Source organism: Strigops habroptila, chromosome 2 (assembly GCF_004027225.2).
Source record: "Strigops habroptila isolate Jane chromosome 2, bStrHab1.2.pri, whole genome shotgun sequence".
Lineage (NCBI taxonomy): Eukaryota > Metazoa > Chordata > Aves > Psittaciformes > Psittacidae > Strigops > Strigops habroptila.
Window position 1 is genome coordinate 24,376,470 of NC_044278.2, and position 18,477 is coordinate 24,394,946.

The following is an 18,477-nucleotide window of genomic DNA, read 5'->3' on the forward strand; positions in this document are numbered from 1 at the left end:
TTCCTATTTTTCTCTTTTATTTTTCCTCACACAGAACAACTAGTCTATAACTGAAAACTGAACCTATTTTCCCATTCTGTTTTCCCATTTCACTTTTTCTTATGGAAGTAAGTTGAGTAGAGAAAGGTTATGATGCAAAAATGAGAAAGTTGTGGGATCAAGAACTGTTATTAGATGGAATAGTGAAAGCAAAATGGAATGGTGTAGTTTAATTCCTAACCATGCAGTTTCTACAGAGCTCTTTTTCCTTTTTTAAAATTATTTTCTTTTAGCATTTGAACAAGTTTTGTTGGGGGGTTTTTTTGTTTGTTTGTTTGTTTATTTTTAAGTTTCCTTACATAAACTACAGAATTTCTCTGTGCTGATTAAATTATGACATACCATCTTTCTGGCTAGCTGATTCAGAATTTTTACTCCAGATAATCAATTAGCAAAATAGTGTCTTCTTGCAGATGTTTGCATACTCATAGCTGTTGCTTAAAAAGCAACTGACAGACCTATACAGCAATCATCCCACTGAGGGAATATGACACACAGTAAGTCCCTCAGTTTATAGGGAATTGCTGTATATTAAGGAATTATGTGCTGCCATTGTTTGTGTTCTGAAGGAGAATGTCTGGTCTGGTCCAGTCTCTGACTTGACCTTTCCTGGAATTGAGGCAGTGTATGTGAAGTTTTGTTTCCACTTGCCTACTCTGTGATTTCCATTTTGGAACAACATGACAGTATAATTTTTATTTTTTTTTCTAGTAGTTTTGCATTAAAATCAGATTCTCTCCTCCTTAATTACTTAAAGTCAAAGGTTATCTTCCTGCTCACAAAGACTACACTTGGTTCAAAGGTTAGAAATGTAGCCTTTCACTTACATTTGAAATGTTCCTAAAATAACTTTGTCATATCAGAAATTGAAAATGAAAGCAAATCATAAAAGCTAAAAAATGTTGGTGCAGTTGAAACTTGAAATTAATCTAGTGCTTAAAAAGGACAATATTACATTCTTAATTCAAACTGCAGGTGGTTAAACTGTCTAGATGTCTTACTGTAGGTTTCTGTGAACTGTGGTGTAACTGAATAATCCTGACAACCAAACTAAAACCTATATTCGCTTTCTACTAGTGTGCCGACATACTGTATGTGGGGGATAAAAAGAATGAGAATAAATGCAGTTATATGGTTTCCTTTTGTTCTTGCCAGTGAAAGAACTCTGTATTGCTAATGGGAGAGCTTTGGCTGAATGGCGAATAAATGTTCTAAAATGCTATGTGTGTTCTTGAGCTATAAAATATGCTGCTGCGTTTGCCCTGTTGTCCTCCAGCTCTACGGTCCCAAAGCCTTGGCTCGTGCCTTCCTATCAAATTAGGTGAATAGGGAATAAAATTGGCAGTAATTAAATTTTGAATAATTGTGGAATAATACAGCAATGTTTTGCACACAGAAAAAGGAGAAGGTGATTTCAAGAAAATGGGGGTGGTTGTAACAATCTTAAATTGAAATTGTTACTTATATGGCTTTTGAAGTCATGACTATCACCAGACATACTTGCATAAGCATAAAAATTATCATCTACATTCAGTGAATTCGCCTTTTGAATTTTTTACTACTGTTAAAACATCCTTTGGTACAGACTGCACTTTATCCAGCATTTTTTTTGAATTAAGAATATCTTTAGGGGATTAATATTTTCTGTAGAAGATGGAAGAACTGTTCTAAGATTAACATGATGATGTTTAAAAAATGCAGAGAGTGTTTTTCTTAATTTTTAATGATACTTTTATTACTTTTAGTACATAGTTCCTCAATCATGTTGTTCTTATGCTAAAATGCAAGCATACCTCATGTGGATAAGGAAAAAGGCTGAATGTGAGATCACATTTAGCCTGCGTAGATTCAAAATGTTTTCTTTTAAATGATTGATAGATCTTATAACGAGGACATAGGCTTTCCTGAGTTTTGAAATTATTATGTCCAAAAGAATGGAAAATATGCACCAAAGTCATAGATCAAAGAAATAACCCTGCTGGGCTTAAGGAGGATAAAGTTAATGAGTAAGAGATCTATAATTATCTCAGGAAAATATAGCTTTGATAAAGGATTTTTCAGTACATCAGAAGTGTGTATTAGAAAGTTGAAGCCAAGTGAGTTCAAACTAGAAGCAAAGAAGCCTTCTTGTCTCTCCTTTTATCAGTTAGCCTGTAGAACAATCTTCCACATGGTGTGTGGTCCCTCTTTCGTTGAGAATTGGGAAAAAAAGGGGTCTTTCCCCTTCCTCTGACCTCTCTTGAAAGTTTAAATGGAAAGTTTTTAAGGTCACTCACACTAGATGACCTCTAATCCTTTTATAGCTTCATACGCCATAAATACGTGGCAATGGGTAAGCCTGAGTAAATGAATGATTATACATGACAGAAGGTGTTTGGCTCACCCTTAAAGATTTGAAAATGGAAATGGAGGTTTAGTCCAAGACCAGAGCTTCATCTGCTCTTGAAGCATCAAGCCAAAACTCTGTTTGGTGCACAAACTCTGCCTCTGTCCTTCCAGTCCCTGACTCCCCAGCACTGCACTAACGTGCCAACCTATCCCCGCGTCTTTCATCTGTGATTCAAAATGGTGTGTTCCTACAGACCTGTCTGCATCCAGCGGGCCTGGCCATTTTCCCAGTAAAAACAAGAGGCAGAAGAGCTGCTTTTTGTAGAACAGAAGGAAGGATAGCGATTGGATTTGATTTGCTGCAATCACTTATAAAGTGGATTTTGGACATGCACATACATATCTACACACATCCCTAAAGGAGAGCTTATCCTGATTCTCTGACACAAAAATGTCATTGATTCCTGTACATACTGCAGGAGTATAAGGGCAGAGTTTCCTGCTCTGTTTTCCTAGTATCTAATTCTAGGAGAAATATGAAAGCTGACCAGTGTTCGTAATTACCATTTCAAGCCCTGTTTTGGAATTCAAATGACAGTAACAGATGGGGCTTGATATGAGACAGTAGGTCCACTATATGCAGCATGTGTCCAAAGACGCAATCTATGCTGAAGAATTTATGATCTAAACATGTAAAATGAATGAAAGAATTCGGTGCAGAGAGGTCACAGCCCGGTATCTGATACTCAGTTACTCAGTTTTGATAATGCCTCATGTGTGAGGTAACCAGTTAAGGAAAAACCACATACACCTCCTACCTTTTAACATCCCCCAAAGAAGAAAGAAAAAAAAAAAAAACAAGCCAAATTGCAACTTGGGTGTTGGATTTAAGATAATGTATTTTGTGTGTATTTGATACAGATTCACCAAATGTTTTTGAAATGCCTTAAACCATTCTTCTGTTGTCCACTTTATAATGAAGACTATGGAGATAGCTTGAATTCTGCTTCCTTCTATCTACCTACCAAAATAATCTGGGTGTCCCTGTGAAATTTTCTGTGGTGGTGTTTCTAAATACTGGAGAGCTCAGATCGATAATTAAATTCTTTTCCAAGTTTGAATTCGCTTTATATTGGCATGCCCATCATAATTATTTGGAGCTTGCAGAATTTTTTATAGGTTTTATGATCATGCAGTAGGTAAAGGTAAAGAATTTGGTTGGTTTTATCTTTTTCTTGTAAAGGTCAACTCTGGTTTTTTCCTTGTGTATGCTATTGTCACTGCACAAAAAGCAGTGTTACAGTTTTAGCAAATTGTATTGCCTTTCTTTTGAGATAGTAATGAGAGCTCTGTTGCATTCTTGCTCTTCAAGGTTCAGGTCTTTATTTGAAATGAATCACCCCAAAAGAAGAAACATAGATATATCCGGGGTATTTTATTAATCCCAGGAGATTTATTTCTTTTTCTGAGCTGTACAAATCCCAGTCTTTGTAAATTAATCTTAGGAACTTTTCTTTCAGTAGTTGGAAAAATGTAAAGGTCAACTCTCCTTGCCTTATTGAAGAAAATTGTTACAACCTGTTTCACCTAAGTGGTGTGTGAGCAGCTTCTACTTACAATATCACAGAATATTTTTGCTGTTGTAATGTTAGCACAAGCCTGCAAGCCAGAACAGTTTATGAAGCTAGCGGCAATTGTGTTTGATTATGCAACTGAGACAATGCAGTCAGGCATCAAAGATTCTTTATTTTGTTTTTAACCCCCAAATAAGTCATGCGGGCGGCACATGTTAAGGCTATGAAATAAAAGAGCAGAATATTGTGACTGGAAGGAGAAGGTAAATAAATGGAATTGAGAGTGAGTAGAAAGCAGGAAGGTGGCCTTAAATGTTAGGTAATTAGTGCTGTTGAGAATATATAGATTTATACCCTGTGACATCTGCAAAACATGGAGCACATATGAGCACTGAATAGCATACTCTCACCAGTCATCTGATCCATAGAAATCTGCATGTGTTTTGAGACTCCTTCATCTTCTCCATGGCATGTTCAGCTATACTAATATGGAGTTGGGACAGTCTCTTCTGTTAACTAGAAGGAGCTAAAAGTAGAGTGTGCAGTTTTGGGAAGTGACATTATTTTAGTAGGAAGATTGATTTTAGAAGGGTAAGATTGTACGTGGTTAGAAATGAAGAGCAACTTTCCTGCGTGAGCTGAGGAGGTATTACAGTAGGAAAGCTGCAGGCTAATGTGGATCCTTCAAAGCCCTTAAGTAGCTCTATCATTCATCTGAGCTCCACTTCTTTAGGTAACAATATCTGCAATGATACGTAAATAAAGCCAAAACTGCAGCTAGAAATTATTTTGATATACCATAGTCTCTTCCCCAATGCAGGCTTGGTTGGTGGTTATACTGACAGAACTACATCTCAGCCACATGGCCAGAGGGCCCTTCAGATTTGTTCCTCTTTTAGGAGGGAAGTTGCATGCTTTGTTACGCAGAGTAGACCCAAATGGCGTTAGATACACACAGTGTGTAGTCGTGTTGTGTGGAGACTGTATTGATACTACATTCGCTCAGAACTCCCTCATTTCTGCAATTTTTTCGTTTCGGTAAAACTTTAAGGTCACTTTCCACTGGGACAGAATTAAGTAAGCAGAGACAAAGTTTTTGATTCTTTAAAGATAGCAAAAAGCCAAGAAAATGTAAAATTGAATACCTCTTCTGTATTGAAAGTTTATAAACAACCTAGAGAAAGAAGGATGTTTATTTAGGAACATCACAAATTTAACACTTTAATATTACACCTTAAATGAAATACAAAGGTTTTATCTATTCTGTAAATGGATAATATTTCTACCTGATTTAAATTTCAAACTTAAAAATTGTATCCCCTTGAATCCATTTGCTTATGTACTATCTATGCACAAAGTAGATATTTTGGAGTACTTCCTGTGGGTTGTAGTGCTGCATTTACTGGCTGAAATAAAGCCATACACCCTTGGAAATGGCATTTCTTTCCCTTCCAATATTAGCATTTTCCATTTAGTCATTGGTGATGATATTCTGTCTGTTACACTAATGAAGACTGAAATTATCAGGGAACTTTTTATGGACCAGCATTTCCTACAATACCAGCTTGGACTTGAATATTCATTCATTCCTTCTGCTACACAAAAGATCATTTCATGAGCTTCTGCCTAAGTATGAGCTGTATTATCTGCTAACAGTTTAATAACTTTAAAATAGCTGTTACTTGTCTGATAAAATAGAGATCTTGCATCTGATGATAAATTAGGTGATACAGACACACTTTGTAGACTGGAGTCATTGGGTAGTTTTCAGTGATGTGCTATAGGACATTCTTCAGAGACTTTGGAAATCTTACATTTTCTACATACCGTGAAAACTGACAGGAAATGAGCACAATGAATGGCACAATCAGCAGTGCAATGCTGGCAAAATGTGTTTTATGCTATTAAAACACATCAGCAGTTTTCCTGACCTGAAAGGCAATTTGAGTGTGCTTGTATATTAGGAGAAAATAAGTATTTAGACTTCTGGCAAAACCAGGATGAAAGCAAGTGGCCTGGATTCTATTTTTCAATCTGTTGTTTGTTTTGTTTAACAAATTATTTAAACTCAGTGTAATAATTAGTTCTTAATAATTTATTAATGTCCTTAGTATGCTGTTAAAACCCCACATTTTCCTATCACAGTTTTACTGTACCATCTCCCTGTGTGCATCTACTCATACACTATCTTCCTATTAATGCCAGCTCTCAGATTTCAAGCACAGACAAGTTATGGCAGTTTAACTTGACAGTGCTGATGGACCAGTGTATGTCTATCTGCTATGATATTAGGAGACTGTGCAACTTAACCTAAAAGCATAATGCAAGAGTCTTATTTCTTTGCATTGGGAAAAGTGAAGACTGTTTGCACCACCCATTACTTCTTAAATTCGGGTTCTGAATTTCAGCAAACAATATTTCTTTGGATTGCCTAACTGAACCATAGGTCTGAGCCATGATTCACGGTCAAAATAACTCCTGTCTATGTGTGGACTTAACCTGTCTTACTAAAATTTTTTTAAATGTTGCAGTAACATAAATAATGTTATCAACAATAAGATATTTTTGTCTTTCTATAAATTTTTGCTTGTAAAAATCAAGTTGTAACATTTATGCCAAAGGTCAATGAACTAATAGTATGTGGTAATCTTTACCTTACTGCAAGCTGATCATCTAACATTTTTTAATATATCTTAGAGGTAGCTGATACATAATGTTAAAGCTCTCAGGGTTATATTACCTAGTAAAAATTGTTTGAACATCGTACTCTTAAAATTTTCCTTTAAAGTAGTATACAAAGTGGATATTTGATACAGAAATTCATGTTAAGAATACGATACTGTGAATATTTAGAGTTCCAAACTGAATAAATACGATTGTACTAGCACATTTCAGAAGCCTCGTTTGGAGTTATGGTCTGTCGATCAAAATATACTTTCTGTTATAATTTAGTAAATGTTGAAATAAGTACAGAATCTCATCAGAAACTACAGTGGCTTCTTTTAGAGCTTGTAAATGTAGGAGAAAAAAAAAGGATTAGCATGTATTCAGATTAGACAAACAATATTTACAGTATGGAATATGCAATGTTATTTATTATGGTTATTTAGACCACAGTTACCAGTGCTTCCTTATCTCAGATTTAAAGTTATTTCAGTTGTACCAAAACGATAGTAAGCCCTATTAAGATATAAGTATCGCTGTCTCACCCAAAAGCAATACTGTAGGCATTTAAAATTAAGATATCTTAGAACTTTAAGATTCATGGATATTCTGTAAGAATTCCTGAATTCACAGGTCATTGTATTTAACAAATATGCCCTAATAATGTTAAAAGATCTTTACAAATTCTGTATGAAAATGTACAGGTTTATATAAACATATTAGTCCTTTTGTCTTTATTACCATTATCATCACATCTGTTGAAATGAAATTGTGTTGTTATAAAAGATTACATGTACATCATTCACCTTGTAGCAGATGCCAAAATAATAAATAAGGGGCTTTTTCTCATGAGATATCCTCAGCAACTGTCTTTTTTGGCAATTTTATTGGCGATTTTTTTTTTTACTGGATTAGATGTTGGGAGGTAGTAGCTGTACAAAAGAGAAAGAAACCTCTTACCTCTACCAGCAGCCCACCAAGAGACCATTTCCTATTCCTAGTCTCCTCTGCTCCAACATGAGTCCTTTTCATGGGCTGCAGGACTTCATGAACTGCTCCAGTGTGTGTCTCTTCCACAGGGTGCAGTCCTTCAGGAACAGACTGCTCCAGTGCAGGTCCCCCATGGGCCACAGGTTCTGGCACCAGCCTCCTTTGGAGTGGACATTCCATGGGCAGCAGCTTTCTTCAGGGTGTGTGTCCACCTGCTGCGGTGTGGGGTTTTCCATGGGCTTCAGCGTGGATATCTCCTCCACTGTGGACCTCCATGGGCTGCAGGGGCATAGCCTGCCTCACCATGCTCTGCACCACGGGCTGCAGGGAATCTCTGTTCCGGCGCCTGGAGCACATCCTCTTTCTCCCACCTTGATAGCTGCAGGGCTGGTTTTCAGTGTTTTTCCTCACTCTTCTTTTTCCTCTCCTTCCTTCCCACTAAATGGTTACCTTTCTCCAGGCCTCCCTCACTCCTCCACAGTTTGCCTGTGTACCTGAGAATCCTAGAGCTGTGACTAATTTTTTAGCTGTGTTTAAATTATCCATATGGTCTCTTCAGTCTTTAACAGTTGTTACAGATCTGTTTCCTCACCAATATACTATGTACAACTTCTGATAATTTAATAATATGTATTCCTTGAGTTTCCTAACTTGTGCAGTTGAGTAGGAAATGCTGTAAGCCAACTGCAGATAAGCTATAGATCTGTTCTGGAGTTTTGTTTCTCAGTGTTACTTTCCCTAGAAGAATGACAGAACTTTTTTTGTACTGCCATGTTGCAATCTCTGATTTCCAGCTTATTTCGAACTCTACATTTTCCATAACAGTTTCCCCTCAATTTGACTCATATGTTCAGCATAATTCTCATTTATAGCCATATGTATAAATATACTTAGAAATGTAAATAGAGAAGCTCTATTGGATACCAATTTCATAAAATAACATGAAAACAAATATTTCTGTGCCCTTTCAGATATGTCCAGGTTAGCTCATTTTCTCCATTTTGCTTGCTACTGCAGTAATTTCCTGTTCTTTCTATAGTCATAATAGTTTTAATAAAAAATATACATCAGCTTTATAGAAAACTGGAAAGGATTCCAAGCTGCATACAACTAGTGAACAAACCAGTAAGGAAAACTCAAATCGTGATGCTTTCTCCCCGCAAAGAAATCACATATTGTGCTGCTCTGTGTTCTAAAACTGCATACCCTCATTGCATCAGTTATTCCTGCAATTAAAGCTAAACTGTATCATAGTTTGAACCTGAATTCTATGAAAATATTTTTAAATTCTTGGTGTAGTTGTCATTTTAAAGGTTATTTTATATTTTTGCAGAAGAGTTTTGTGGGCATACAACCCGTATTTATCCAAGAATTTGTTATCAGTCCAAGTAATATTTTAGCAGTTTAAACAAAATAAACAATTATTCTCACTCAAGAGACAATGATAGGAACGCTTTAAGTTACATAATAGGGGGGGCAAAATAACATTACAGTTAAAATTGTTATGCAAAAGCTTCCTAGTTTTCTTTTCATTGTTATAGTCACCCTTCCAGTATTCCCCTGAGACCTAAGGTTGACAGTGCTTATTTTCTGTAAAAAAAACCAACCCCTTAAAAAGAAACCTAACCAGAACCATGCTTCTTTCCCTGCCTTGGGTTAACTTGAAGTTATTTTTGTCCATTTTGTACTGCAGTCAGCTTATGTGCTTTGTCTTCGTGGGTTTGCAGCTACAGGTTGGTTTGGTTTCTTTTTTTTTTTTCTTTTTTTCCCCCTGTTTTCACCTGTTAAAGTTACAGAACTGCCTCCTCCAGTCCCATTTAAGTTAAATAGCTAATGTTAGTTAGATCTTTACCATGCATGGTATCTAGCACAGAGCTAAGTGGGAACAAATTCTGGTAGTACCTAATGACTAGGGACTTGTAAACATAAAGCAAACTGAAATCACCTCAGACCAAGGCAGTCCCTGCTCTGGAGCAATGCAGAGCTTTTACTAGTAATAGGAGAATCATATTTACTGACTACAATCCCTGCATGAAGGAAAGCTGGGATTCTAGAGCTTGATGTTTCCTTGTTCTTTCACAGTTTTGTAACTCACTCTGCATGGGCAGTTCGGTGTAGTACAGTGGTATAGTTTCACCGTACTAGTTATTTCCACAGTTGAACTAATATTTATTTCAGATTTGAATTGACCTAAACAGAAACAGGACCAGGTTGAAGTTCCTAGTCAGAATAACCATACTGTTGCTACTGATGCTGTATATATTTAATAGTGATTATTGTGGCTCAGACGCACAGAGATTGAATAGTCACTGAAGAATAAATTCTGGCAAATCACAGTTAGTATTTTAAGTCTGAGCAGTCCTAGATCCCTTACAGGTGTATACTAGAGTCTTCCCTTACTCATCCTTTGCCGTTCTTCCTGCAAAGGATGATTCTTCAGTTTCTACTGAAGTTACAAACACTTTGCAACCATTTTAAAGATTTACAAAGCTGGGGTATAATCACTTATGCCTCATTCTCATTTATCCAAAGAATCAAGTTACAATAATATTTGACTGTCTAAAGTAAGATGTAATTGTATAGTAAAATATTATTTGTGGTGACTGTTTTATGTAAAGGCTGTCTTGAATAAAAAGATTGTACTTAATGGTCTTATTCCTAAGAATTTTGCTGGTCTGAATCTGAGTCACCTATGATATCATAGAGTGTTGGAGTAGATTCAGATCAGCAAAATTCTTAGTCATGAAACCATTAAAATATAGTATTTATGAGTGTATCAGAATCTCTAATTGCAAAGTACATATAAAGTAAATATTACCATTGTAATATTTCTGTTATACTTACAAACACACATTTGTAGTTAGTACTGTTATTTTTTGTGGCCAAGACTAATGCTTGTTTTCTTCTGCAAGCTTTTTTCATATAATGCTAATATTTTTGCCATTAATAATCATCAACATTTATTTCATATGATTTACATCTTTAGTGGAAGTAGTCGTCTGTGTATTATTTTTCTTTCATACTCTTGTGAGTAAAAACTGATCAAGGAAAGAAGTTCAGCTTTCTGTTTCTGATCTTTGTAAGTGGTTTTGGTGTATTAGATATCCAGTGTCATCTCACTGCATAACAACTTAAGTTTGAAAGAAATGCCAGCCTGAATCAATCAAATATCAGTTCATAATTTCTGAAAGTCATATGAAGCTTTCAGGAGTACATTTTTCCTGAGACTGTAGATGCTGTTAACAACCCTCATAGAACCTGCTACTATTTCCAGTCTAAATTCTTTAAAAGTAGCTGCTATGTCTACAGATGAACAGAAAATCAAAACAACGGTATTTTCTTCAAGATTAGTTTTCTGTGACTTCCCTGCTGTCACACGATAGATCTACAAACAATAGGTTCTTCAATAATTTCTTCCTTGTGGAAAACCAAATTCCTAACAAATTCAGGAATTTGCAGCATGCTGACGTATATATTTAATGAGCTGCAGTTCTAAAAGAATCACAAGGTCTCCTATAAAATTCACTGAAGTCCAAGGCACTGCTGTAGCATTATTCTGATTCACTGGACATTAAGGCATATGCACGTAGCAATACTCTGGAATTTTCTGCTGTCTCCAACAGGTGCATGGATAGAATACATTTACCTGAAGAGAATGGGAAATATTGTGAATATACCATCCATAATCCAGAAGGGAGCTTCCATCAGCTTCTACACGATGATGGCTGTTGTGACTAACAGCCCTTTCTCATCATCAAAGGTAGATTTTCAGACTAGGAATTGCTGGTCGCTTGCATTTAATAGACTTCCGGAATTTTATCACCATTAAGTATCAGCATGTCAGGTTGCAGAAGTTCTTATCTTTCATGCTGCTTCAAGGAACAGTTTCATGAACAATCATGATCTGCTTAAATCTCACATAGAAGAAATGTCAGCCTGAAGTATGCAATCTGAAGTTTTCCTCTCATGTGGATATCAACACAACCTGAGATCAGAAAGCTTCCTGAGTAAAATGGTATCGATGAAATCCCAAAGATGGTTCTATTAATGAGTATTTGTTTTCTCCTTGACAATTCAGTGATGTGTACTCAAAACATGACCAAGATAACATAATGAGTTGGTAATTTTTGACGATTTGCCCTGAAAAAGGATCAAATTGTCCCCCCGCTCCCCAGTGTGAGGACCTTCTACCGTGTACATCTGCAGCAGCATCTTTGGAGGAACTTGAAGAAGTCCTTCAGTTTTTACTCAAGCTATATGTTCTCACAATGACCGTTCTTGAGTATGTTGCACCAAGTTTTACAGAAGAAACCACACTCAATTCTAAGCCACTGTTTCTTCATCCTTCCTGTTGTTAACACATGCAGTGCATGTCCAGAATATCTCTAAAGTACACAACATGTCAGAAGACATAGTTGGTAAATATGTGACAGGCAAAACTGACGTGCAGTGTTCAGTAACTATGGACAGTAGTGGCACTTGGATCACAAATAAGCCTTAAACATTAGAAGAAAAACAAATAAAGGTATTTCAACTTGTCTAGATTTCAAATAAAATTTAGGGATTTTTTGATTGCAGTCTTGCAATTTGACTTTAAGGGGTGAAAGAGTACTTTGTCAGCCAAACGATAAACTCTGTAGGAGGGAAGATAATCAACACAGTCACAGCTGCTCTAACCATTCAAATAATATTACCAAAATCCAGCTACAAGCGAGTCACCAATTACTGCATCTGTTCTCACCTTCCACTCCTGCTTTCAGCCAACTCAAAATGCACGTTTTGGCAGCCTTACAGCTTCATCTCATTTGGTGCTACAGTTCCTCAGTGGGAGCTGGTGAAATAGTGATAAATCAAACTCAATAACTAATCACTCCACCTCTCCCCAAGTACAGCTTTCTAAAATTGAAAAAGAATGACAATTTCTAAGCATCATAGTTGGCTAATTTTCTCCTTCTGAGAATCACACTTTTTTACTACAGTGGCAATGGAATTGAACATTCCATGGTACCTGAATAAGTTACTCTGTGCCAGCAGCAGTTCTTGTCTCTTTGTGGATGTTGTTTCATCATATCCCTATTCTCTCTGCATGTGGAACCCTTGAAGTACATGGTTATGATCATTCCCGTACTCCTTGGGAGCTCTGGAACATTGTTTTGGAGCTGTGCACCAATAAGTTGGGTCATCATCAGCCAGTCAGGACTTTGGGAATATTCATGTGTGCAGCTACAATGCACGTGGCAAGTTTGGGAAACGAGCAGGACAAGAAGTCAGGTAGCAGAATAGCATATATAGCATGACAAGGATTTTATCAAAATCAAAATAAATGTTTACTTTTACAAAATCTGTAGGATTAATCTCAAGTGATGAGCTACCTCCCATTTTATGATTAATGTAGGATTTATTTGGCTTAAGCTACATATTCTGAGTAAGAATATTGCAAGTGCAGAAAGTTCTCACCATTTGGTTGTTTTGGTTTTGTTTTTTTTTCTTCCAGAAGGCAATTTTTTTTTTCTTCAGCATTGTCATTATGTATAATTTTACTTGGAAACCTGTATAGAAGAGTTTTATTTTCTTTGACAATGACAGAAAAATAGATTGCTATCAGTATTCAAAATAAAAGGTATTTTTCTGTGAAATGTTAAATTCTTAATTTAGGGATTTTTTTTTTTTTTTTTTAGTATGGACAAAGTAACTTTTTTTTTTTAATGTGGATAAAGTAACAAATAACAAATTCCCATTTGTTTACCTGAGTAAAACACTATAAAAGTCTCTGCTGAAGATTTGTCACTTGTGTTTTACCTTTATGCTGGTGAAAAACCCACCACCAAAGCCTCTGAAAAAAACACTTTTATTTATGAATTCTATGAGATTCTCTGTATTAACATTAATGATGAAAAATATTTTGATTTCTTAAGATTTTATTGTGAATTTCAAAATGCTGTAAAAAGGTAACTTCTGAAGACTTTGTTTTTATTTACTATTTTCAGGACACACAATGGTCTGTTTATTGAAATTATTCCTCCAAAGTCTTACGGTGTAAGCACATGTTAACATACTTGCTCACTGATCTTTCTTAAGAAATATGTATGTATATGTTTGGAACTATGATGACCACAGGTGTTTTTCAGACCTCACCGGTTATTCGTGCTCCATGGTGATAGGTGATACAGTGTAATTCAGTGAATGAGCAGAAATCATGAGTATTGAAGCACAGAGACTGTTCTGGTTGTCTAGGTTTTTGTTTTGTCTGGTTTTTAATAAAATCCTTTATTAATACTAAAAAAAAAAAAGGCACATGTACTTAGTCTAGCAGAAAACACCATAGCACATGTGTAACATCTGTCCCACTATAATGTTTGACAGGAAAAAAAAAATAATATTCCAGTTTAGTAGGTGTCCATGATTATTTTAGGCAGACTTGGGAGTTACTGTTGTAACTGACTGGTAGAGATTATGTCTGTGTTTTGATTTGTCACCAGTGGCAGCTCCAATGTTTTTTTTACTGGTGGGGATTTCTACTGAGGACTACTAGGCAGGTGCAGTGTACTTTTTGTTCGCATGTGTGCTGTCTCTTCTTTTCTTTTGGGTTACGGTGCCAGACATGGTGCTAACGTATGTTCTCCATACTTTGAGCAGGAGGGAAGTAAGCCTCAAACAGATTTTACCAAGGATTATAAAGCTCTGGTGGGTGCAGACACTAAGGTTAGTGCTGCCCCTGTTTGACAGTGTATATTTGCTGTTCAAACTTCACGAAGACGACCGACGTTATGAATCAGTATGAATGCAGACTTCTGCTTTGTCGATATATTCTAGTTTGATAATGCTCTTTATAAGAACAGGAAAATATAAGGAACATGGCTTCAATTTTTGCTTCAGGCTAACACTGCATATTCAAATTTTGTCTCAGCTTCTTCATTGCTCTTTGCTGTAGTCAATTTCCATGTCTCTGCTGTGTTCCTAATGTTCGTTCCTAGCTGTCCTTCAGCATGACTGCACTATTATTGTACTTTTTGTGTCATCACAATATGTCCTTGATTTATTTACCCAGATCTCTATTAACTCAATTAGACCATAGAACAGTGTAATACAGGCCCACTAGTATTTTTTAAGTACTTGTGAAAATTCATAATACTATCTAGCATTTGTCCCTACCCATGGCAGGGGGATGGAACTAGGTGATCTTTAAGGTCCCTTCCAACCCAAACAATTCTATGATTCTGTGAATTCTGGGAATCCTCTCCAGACACAGGCAACAGTTTCAAAGCATTTTCATTTATTTATTTACTTGATTATTTATTTATTTACTTATTTATTGCTGGAATCTTCTTGCTCTGTATTTGCACTCTTGCTTTCATTCACATATTTCTGTGTTCAAGAATATCAGTCAATCAGTATATTTTTAATCAGGTATTGCACCATCTTTGTAGAAGAATTAATAGAGTTGTACACTAATCAACCTGCAGAATAGGACCAACCAACTAGGGAACAGGACTTTTAAACTCTTCACGAAGAAGCCACAGTATAATACACAGTCTGAGCAATGTGGTAGAAAACATCTCCATATAGGTTTTACATTCGTTTGTAATTAATTTCAAAGAGAGTATTGTAATAATTTTCAGACGATTTTGAAAAAATAGAAATAAACTATAGTAAATATATATTTTTATGATAATTTGGGCCAAATTTTCTTGTCTACAATTGCTACATGTTTTATTTCTTTTTGTGGATTTTGCACAATGTAGTAGATCCCTCTCAAAATGCTTCTTACCATATATTTGATGATGAGAATAGATGATGTGGCTATGCAAAATATTCTATCATTCAGTGTATTCAGAGACCAAATGTTTTCCAGCAGTATTGGAAAATAATTAGATAAACCAGAAACAAGATAGAGAAGCTACTGTAAAAGCTATTTAATTTTAAGGTTCTTTGTGCTTTTTTCTTATTACTTCTTCTTTTTAACATCAAGTAACCCTTGTATCTGTACTTTGCAATATATGGAATAAATTATAATGAAGTATATAGTGAATTATACAGTGAATGATGGTATTTGGGATTAGTATTGAACTGATACCACCTCTATTGTTAGGAAGTACAAAATAGCAATGCAAAATTTATACTACTTTAAAAACACCTTTAGTGACTTCAGTGAGGATTATAAATAATTTAACTCTTTTTACAGAAATCCTGTTGACCATACTGCACAGAAGGTACCACTGGTACATATTTGTTTTTCAGAGTGTGAAGCATTACCATCGAAATACATGTTTTTAATTCTTTTTTTTTCTCTCTTTTTCATATATGCTTCTAATAACCTATTACTGGAAACAAAATTGGGGTAGCTGAATAATCTCTTGATATAATTTGGAAAATCATGGCGAAAGAACTTGAGCAAATGTGTTGTTACAGTTCAGTGTAATATCACAGAAAGACACTTCGCGTTGTGCAAAGAGAAGGTAGTAAGAATGAATTTGGCTTCTTATTGTAGGTCACAGTAAGTCATTGTCAGGTAAAAGACAATACCTGTTCTCTACTACTACTCTATTGTGTAGAGCTACCTTAGTGCTATAGGAGGGCAGCTCTTAATGAATCACTAAGACAGTATCCAGTACTTTATCTGTGATTCATAGTCACAGGTTGTTTCAGCATATGTCTTCCCACAGTTTTAAATGTGACTTCTTAGGGAAATACTTGTAATCCAGGTAAAATCAGAAATAAAATTGCTGAAGTGTACATACATTTTTGGTAGGAATAATGTAGATTTACTGTTGTATTACATGCTTGATATTTTAAAAAAGAAGCAAATAATCCATAGGTAAATAATAGTGTTATTAACTGTGTCATACAAAGTATTTGTTTTATATGTAAATAAAACAAGTATTCTGTATATCAGAGATTAGAAAAATATTTAGTGTTTCATTTTGAATAAATTTCATTTTCATTATCCCAAGAATTCACTTCAAAATCCATGACATTCAGTACCGTAGCATGTTTGCTAGTAACTTAATAAATTTTCTCTTTCGTTTTTTAAAGGTATAATGAAGATAGAATTTTCAGCATTAGAAATTACATAGCTGATAACTAAGTGGCCTTAATTACTAATTTTTACCAATCCAGAGGGTTTAAGGTTTGCTCTAGCGTTACAATTCCCTAACTAATTTGTGTACCTATGTTCTGAGGTTTTCACAAGAAATAAAATTCAGTGTTCTTGGATTCTGATGGGGGATCAGAATACTTTTCTTTCTTTAGAAGTTATGATATACAGAATGCTTCATATGTTTGCTTTATGTCAAATATTTTAAGATCTAAATTGTATGTGTTTCTCTTGTATTTAGTGAAGAAACAATTTTACAGAGTTAAAAGCTGTCAATTAAATATCAGCTGCCACTTCATGAGTATTTAGTGTAAAAAGCAGTAAACTTGAGTGTATGCATTTGTAGGATTGGACATTATATTTCAAGTTTAGATGTGATACAATGAAATAGTTACTGGTTTTCCCTCCTTTTTCCAACTTCCTCAATAAAGAAGGTAGGTAAATATCAGTATTTTTTATCAGCTTATTTTTTTACCTCAAACAAAAAAGTAAAACAAAGAAGTAAAGCAAGTTTTCCCAAAGCTACAAAACAAGTAAAGAGCAGAGCCTGGTTAAATAATTTATGTTATCTCAGGTAAAGTACTCCATGAAGGTTGAAGTGTCAAGCAGAGGATTAGTTTTTATTGTTTTATGTAATTTTCCCTAATATTTTCATACTTTTGAAATTCAAATAGCTTTGGGGGAGGAGGTGGGGAGGTGTTAGGGATGAGGATTTTTATGAAGTTGCTAAATATAAAATTTATGTTCTAGAAAATAAAAATCCAGCATTCGTTTTTTTCTCTTGCTTCTTTCCGTGCAATGTTATGGAAATGAAATCCAGAAATTCCAGCTGCATTTACGATAACTTTTTTTTTAACAATTGTGATCTTCTGACAAGAGCATGTGAATAATGAAAATAAATCTATGATTGGATTTGTGTTTTGTTCATTGTTTGAGGGGATATTCTATTCGGTTTCACAGTTCAATTTTTAAGACCAAGAGAATGCTAACTGTAATCTGACATACTATGATTTTATATGTATGCATTTTCATGACTAGAGTCTGCAGTTCACTATCCCAGTTGTAAGTGGATACTTTTTGTGGTTTATCTTGACAATGTTCCTTTAAGCATGTACTTATTCCCTTGATTATAGTGCCTAGAAACAGAATGTATTTTTCTGGTTGTTTTTTTTTTGGTTTTTTTTTATTATTTGAGAAATTTAGAAGTTACTTAGCTGTCAGTAATAACTTCACCATAGGTGAAGAGATGCTTTCAGTCATACTTGTCAATGGTGTTTAATATATAAAACATACATAAATATACATATGTATATATAAAACCTTTCTTTTTCCTGAATTAATGTAAACAGAGCCCAGATGGCCGTATAGAAGTGAAAGGGCAGCATGGAAAATCGTCGCTGCATATTAAAGATGTGAAGTTGTCAGATTCAGGGAGATATGACTGTGAAGCTGCAAGTAGAATTGGTGGGCACCAAAAGAGCATGTACCTTGATATTGAATGTAAGTTCTAATATTTTGTTCTCTCTTTAAATTTGTTTAAAAAAAAAAAAAAAAAAGTACATTCTTAATGGAAGGTCAGGTTTTCTCCTGGTATTTCATGTATAAGTTTGTATAATTTAAGAAAGCATGTCCTTTTGTAATTAGTGGAGGAATCCTATCTTTTCTGAAGTTGACAAGACCCTTATTGGTGATTTAAGCAGGACAGGATTTAATCTGAAATAATATTCCACTAATATAAGAGACTAAGACTAAGTTTAATAACTTCAATTCTTTGGGTGGCAGAGACTG

At 35.1% G+C, this 18,477-nt stretch overlaps 1 protein-coding gene across 4 annotated transcripts in view; it reads left to right on the top strand.

Moving 5' to 3' along the window:
• Positions 1-18,477, top strand: part of NCAM2 (neural cell adhesion molecule 2) — a 283,578-nt gene that overhangs the window by 180,058 nt on the left and 85,043 nt on the right. For all 4 annotated transcript variants that reach the window (XR_003990100.1, XM_030476672.1, XM_030476673.1 and 1 more), the window contains exon 9: positions 18,039-18,189. Coding sequence is in view for 3 of the 4 variants with exons in the window: in XM_030476672.1 (XP_030332532.1) it covers positions 18,039-18,189 (151 nt within the window). In the remaining variant the exon portion in view is untranslated. The remainder of the gene's footprint in view (positions 1-18,038; positions 18,190-18,477) is intronic.